At 38.9% G+C, this 6,981-nt stretch overlaps 1 gene segment (V, D, J or C); it reads left to right on the top strand.

Annotated features, from left to right (window-relative positions):
* The first annotated feature begins 516 nt into the window (after positions 1-516).
* On the top strand, positions 517-3,301 carry LOC121850156. The segment is given in 4 exon segments: positions 517-523; positions 1,285-1,605; positions 2,418-2,529; positions 3,244-3,301. Coding segments are annotated over 4 exon segments (465 nt in total).
* Positions 3,302-6,981: the final 3,680 nt, after the last annotated feature.

Raw genomic sequence — 6,981 nt, 5'->3', positions numbered from 1 at the left:
ATGTTCAGGTGATGTTAACGATCTCGTGGTTCTTTTCGAAACCAGAAGAGAGACTCTTTCCCCCCTGTCCGGCAGACGACTCCACCAGATAGAGTTGGTTTTTCACTTCATGACTATTTGTGGCACATTGGTGTGTGCAAAATTGGCTGCTGTGTTCTCCTACAAAATCGCTCCTTTCTTACATTGAATCCTATCAAATGCTTTGAGGCATCATCTCGACACAAAAGGCGAATGCAAGTCTTATTAATATTACAATTATTATTACCATACCATCATTGCTAACACAACAATAATATTACTAATAATAATATTAACAATAATGCTAATAACACTGCTACTACTAATAATGATGATAATCAGAATCAGAATCTCTTGCACCTATGGTCCAGACATTTGCAATTTACTGATTTATATGAAAGGCAGATATTTAAAAACACTCGGACCATTTGCACCAATTTCCATACAACAATGTCCCATCAGTCGTCATGAAATGATTTTGAATTACCTATTCTAATTATGGTAAGTTGGTTTGAAATTTAAATTTGAAGAAACACAGCAGAACAAAATGAATGTTGTTATTAATGGGGATGTTTTGGTATTATCTTTAATGAAGGTGAAATCTCAGTTGTTGTTCGAGAATGCTGGCGTAACATTTAACCCAATTTCGCCACCACTTTCCAGCCCCTTAAAATGTTTAGCTTTTTTCTTTTTAAATATCCCACTTCAATCTGCATCCAGGCCACTTGGGAGGGGATTCCATAATATCATAGTATTGCATGCGGACTGGACGGTTTCATGTCACGTCTAACAGGTTTAGCCAAAATGTTAGGATCGTGTCTCCTATTTTTATTTCTTTACTGGAACGATGCGCCTGCAATATGCTATCATTCATTCATACCTGAATCAAATTACCTCCCATCTTTCTCAGATCTATCAAATGTAAATCAGGTTTAGCCATCTTCTGGTCATAGTTAAATCCTTGTATCCAACTATTAATCTGCTGAATAGTGACAGGACCGCCTCCACCTTTTAACGTTTCGTACCCTAAACATTGTTCCAAAATTGAAGACCCGAACAGGATCAGCTTCTTCAGTTACAATCCAGATCCCTTGTTATGACAACAGCATCTTTCAATATGGCCCTTCACGTGGGGTAGCGACTCGGAGGGCCTTATTTGTTATAATGTTCCAAGGAAACAATTTACATACAATTCAAATAGAAATCAAATTATATGTTCCAACTGATCACCAGTAATGTGATTCTCCTCCATTTTCTGCCCTCCAGTCCCCCCAACCCCACTGAAGATATTCCCCAGAGATTCTGAAACAGATTCATCAACACCTCCGACACTTGTGTGTGAAACGGCTGCGTTTTACCCAGAAGATATAAAGCTCATTTGGAGTAAAGATGGCAATGAAGTTAAAACTGGGATAAACTCCACAAAAGAAAGGAACTCAAAGGGACTCTACAAAGTTTGGAGCTCTATGGAAGAGACACAGCCTGTACAGAGTGGGGCTCTTTATATCTGTCTGGTATCTCATATCAGCCTTCGGATTCCAGCAGTTGCCAAGTTCACCGTTTCTGAACCAAACCCAGGATTCTATGGTAGGATGACTAAATTGTCTTCCAGTAATAAGGTGCTTTTGTTGTTAAACACCCAATTACTGGAAATTGTATTTACATTTAGTTACGCAACAATTTATAATCATATAAGTTTCTCGCTGGAAACTCCATATATTTTTTTTTAAAAATCCAATTCTAAATGTATAGTCTTTGAATCGAACAATATCTCAAATCTGCGTATGTTCTTGTTTTGTTATTAGATTCTGAATAGCTCCCCTTCAAAATGTTATTTACGTTTTCGGCATTCAGTAACCTCTCTAAAGTGCAATAGTCCTGCGCGTTCATCAGAAATTGGACTTTTGGACTGAAACACGTTCACAAATGAAACATAAATACTATTGGTTCATTAATCCACTCCATTTTCTGAGGACGATTTGGAGCAAATCTTCTGTTGCGTATTCCTTTATAACAACAATCACTGCATTAAAATAAAACTCGCTTGTGAGATGTTTTATAGATTTTCGGGATGAGAGCACATTTCCAATGCAATGAGTTTTGGTGACTGTGGCTCTATATGGCTCGGGTCAGAACACACATTCTATCGGTACATTTGAAGCTGAGCGCACAGTCAATGGGGAACTGTTACCACACAATATATAATTGTGTCTCTATAACATCACTAATAAAATGCCGCGCGTTGATTTTCACTACTATTCGCTGTTATTTTCATTTGAAAATGAATGCGCATTTTATAGCGTTCCAGTAAAAAAAGGAAAACGTGTGCATTTTCCCAATACAGAATGATTATTTAGTTTTGATGTAAACATGTTATAGTTTCGTAATTTGTTTTCCAGATAATGGTGGAATGTCCGTTATGATGATTATCCGTTTTACGTTATGCTTTGTGGCAGTGTTACTGTTGACCATCATTCTTATTGACTATCTTACAATCAACCCACATAAAAGGTAAAGCATTCTTTGTTTTAAAAGAACATTGACTTTTCATTGACAGATATTGTGTTTATATCGTCGCACATACAGTTATCAATGAAACGGAAACAGGTTCATGTTGTTCGCTGCTACAGGGACAACACACTTTACAATGCGGAAATTATTTTTTGTTCTGTTGGCGGAATCTCTTATAATCAATGGATATAAACATATCTAATCCAAACTTTCAGGTATCCGGAAATATTGAACAATACATTCGTGCAATAGCAACCAGATCTGTTACATGATTATCATATTATATATTAATCTCACTGCAAATCGTGTTTAACAGCCGTTTAAAAATCAGCTAAACCTGTTACGTTTGCAGTCTCGTTGTAAACATTTCAGATTGAAACGTCAATTTGTTTGCGTGGAACGCAACAATGATTACAGTGAGTCACAGAATCAAAGGATTTGTGATATTCACAATTGCACTTCTTGTTTTCTTACTGAATCACAGAATCGCAGAATTATACAGCACAGAAGGAGGCCATTCGGCCGATCGTGTCTGTGCCGACTCTTTGAAAAGAGCTTCCAAATCAATCGCATTTCCCCGCGCTCTCCCCATAGCCCTGCAAACTTGCTAATCCTACCAACTCCTTTTCCTTTTCCCTCAGTAATGGCCATATCTTCACAGCGTATACATCTTGTCATTTCTTGTCCCATCACATCCATTTATGTACATTACAGAGGAAGTAAGGAAGAAAACGCTTAGAGGTGATTGAATTGTGCTGATGGAAATGCACTGACTGGAAGAAACAGAAGATGTTACATAACGGTCTGGTATACTATATCAAATATATTTGATTGCATTTGATTTATACCATTTAAGACTTGGAATATATCTAGAATATCACCTCTTATTTGCTTTTCACCCATTGAATATCAGCAATTTCATAGATTTTCTTCGTAAACCCAGGTCAAAATATTGTACACCAGCTTGGTCAATTTGGCTCCAATTAACCGACAATTACTAATATAATATAATACACCAAATGCAACACTTAATGTGTTTTTTAAATAATGTCGGTACATATCCTGGAGTCCAGTTGAACATCAATTGTTGATCAAGTTTTGTTTTTTTCTGACCGCATCTGAAAATGATGTTGATGGTTTTAATAAGTCTATGTACCAGTAGCCATAGAGCCTTCATCATAAAAGGATCCAGAAGGCATCTACTCTTTGATCTATCTTCCTTTTGCATTATTTCACTGGACCAGCCTAATGCTTCACATTTTTTATCTTTTTAAAAATAATACATTTGTCTGTTTTAGCCTAATTTAAAAAACAACCTGGATTATTATGTTATTTGTTTCCAGATTGGCAAAACTTTCAAATTTGCCACCAGAAAACTGAGTCAAGTTTTCATTCCCCAAGTTTCAAGTGTTTTCACATTGTACTCATTGGTATGTGTGAACTACCCAGACCTGAACACCAGGTGTCATAAATTACATTTTGTTGTGTTAAAATAGAGCTTTTTTTTTAGTCAGGGTGATGTTATGGCTTGGCAAAGAATAAAGATTTTATTGTAATTTTGTGTGATATCTGTAAAACCACTCACCTAAAATCTCTATCGAAGTTCTCTGTATGGTGCGATGTGATTGAACATAACAGCTTTGATTTCATAATTTTGAATTGCAATAAATAAAATGTTGAATGAAGTTCATTGTGGTACATTAGAATACATTAGAATATACAGCACAGAAACAGGTCATTCGGCCCAACTGGTCTATGCCGGTGTTTATGCTTCATATGAGCCTCCTCCTGCCCTTCATCAACTGAGCCTTCAAGCATAACCTTCTATTCCTTTCTCCCTCATGTACCTATCTAGCTTCCCCTTGAATACATCTATACTATTTGCCTCAACAAATCCTTGTCGTAGCATGTTCCAAATTCCATCTGTTCTCTGTTTAAAGAAATTTCTTCTAACTTCCCTATTTGATCTATTTGTTATATCGATGTTATATCGATGGCCCCTGGTTTTGGTCTCCCCCACAAGTGGAAACATCTTCCCTATGTCTGCCCTATTAAAACCTTCAAACCTCTATTGAAGTTCTCTATATGGGTACTTTAGTTAATCATTGATTACCCATGCCCCAGGGGAAAGCAATGCCCTGGACATGCGGAAATCTATTAAATGCATCCAATATTTGAGTTGAGTAATACTGTTTAGATCTATTTTCTGATCCTGTAATGTTGGTAACAACAACAATGACCAAGGTCCATCAGTTAGTGTCCCTCCATCCTGCAGTCGCTTGACATGCCGTGTCCCAATCTATATACTGTATCCCAAAATATTATTATCTATGATAAATCTATCTAATTTGTTCTTGAAACAAACAACACTTTTTGCTTCCATCGTCTCCCGTTGGAGAGACCAAACGTAAATTGGGTAATTGCTTTGCTGAACATTTCTGTTCCGTCCGCAAGTGCAACCCTAACCTTCTTGTCGCTTGCTACTTTAATTCTCCTTCCCACTCCCACTCTGACCTCTCTGTCAATGGTCTCCTATGCTAATTCAACAAAGCACAATGCAAGCTCGATGAACAGCACCACATCTACATCCTCAGCACATTACAGCCTTCTGGCCTCAACTTTGATTTTAACCACTTCAGCTCCCATCTTCTCTCAGCCTTTGCCCCGACTCCCCTTCCCCCTCTCCCCACAGCCCTCTTGTAAAACCAATCAAACATCCTTTGGGTGGCAAACACTTCCTTCCTTCCTCTAATCTCCCACTTTTGCCTTCTTTCGTCTTGCACCATCAAAACCTCTGATCTCATCATCTACTGTCCTCCACCTAATTTTTTCCTGTGTCTTTCTTTCCCGCCCCCTTCTTTGTTCTTTCTTATAAACTGCTCCCATCCAACATCCCACTATTCTGAGAAGGTCATCGACCTGAAACCTGAAATCGACCTAACTTACTTTCTTTTCTCCATAGACGCTGTCTCACCTGCTGAATGTTCCCAGCACCTTCTGTTTTTATTTAGGGGGATATACAAATATAGGCATGGGGGTGGCTGGGAGAGGAAAGGATGATCAAAAACACGGTCAAATGATTCTTCATGTGCCTTAAAAGAGGGGACAGAGGGAATGATTTGGAGGGATTTCGGAAATGGAGCTCCAGAGATCAGGGGCAAATGGCGATGGTTGAGAAGATAGAACAGCCAGGTCGAGAGGTCGCAGGGATATGATGGGGAGGGGCTGTGGGATGATGGACATTGAGATGTTTTCACTGGGAAAAGAGGCAGCTTTCTGTAAGGAAACTGCACAGCACGTCCCCTCGGTGTCTGTCCTCGGTCTCTCCAAGTTGGCCGAGAGAGGCTCCGATCATCTATCTGTCCTGACAGTGAAACAAGAAATACTGCCTTCTCTCTCTGGTCTCTCTCTGGTCTCTCTCTCTCTCTCACTTTCTTGGTTTCTCTGTCTTCACCTCTCCATCAATGCTCTCTCTCTCTCTCCCTCTCTCACCCTCTGAATCACTTACTTCCCCTCTCTCTCACGCTTTCTCACACACTTTCTCTCTCTCACACAGACTCTCTCGCTCTCTCCATTTCTCTCTCTCACTCTCCCTCTCTCCCACCCTCTTTGCAGAATCTTAAGCGTGGTTTTCTGCATGGGTTCTACACCCAGATGACAAAATATAATTATGCAGACATTTGTGAAGATGTTAGGCAGGTTGTTTAGTTCTAATAATGTTGTTGCCTATTGGTTTCTATATATAATTGAATGGAACTCTCCGAAGAAGAGATGATCCACCAAATAGATATTAGTTAACCCCAACATCCTGAGATCCATAACGTGATCTTGAATTCTGCCTTAAAGGCTGGATATATTTAAATCTTTTATGTGCTACCAATGGATTGGGTTAATCTCATCATTGTGTTAGTGATTACGTGACCTTACAAATTGCACTTTTACCACAAACTCAATTTCCTGAACCATCAAAGGCAGGAAGTCAAATGACACAGTAACGTTTTTTCTCGACAAAACACTTGTGCAGCCTTGTTGCAGTTCAGCTTATTGCAGACCATCAGGGCCAAAACTGATTGGAGTCATATGTTGGGGGGAGGGGGGGCGGTGTATTTTGATGTACCAATCTGTCTTTATTTTTTCTCTGATGGGTTGGTACTGGTGATTTTTCGTTCAACGTAGCACTAATCTCGGAATCCGTGATTGCCATCAGAGAGACAAATGACATCTTCCTCTCCATCATTTCTATCATTCATTAAACATGTTATTCGAGTACAGTTTACGTATACACTTTGTGATTCAGAAAACACCAAGTAAATAACCCCTTCTTAACTCTAATTGAACATTCACGGTTTCTCATGTGCTCATCTTTGATCAGCCTTCAATACCAAGTAAGTGGCTATTGCTCAACCAAAGGCTCCACTACAATGATGATTCCCAATTCCCAATCCTAATATC

This window comes from Callorhinchus milii, unplaced genomic scaffold (genome assembly GCF_018977255.1).
Source record: "Callorhinchus milii isolate IMCB2004 unplaced genomic scaffold, IMCB_Cmil_1.0 Scaffold14, whole genome shotgun sequence".
Classification (NCBI taxonomy): Eukaryota; Metazoa; Chordata; class Chondrichthyes; order Chimaeriformes; family Callorhinchidae; genus Callorhinchus; species Callorhinchus milii.
This window is presented reverse-complemented; position numbering and strand designations above follow the sequence as displayed.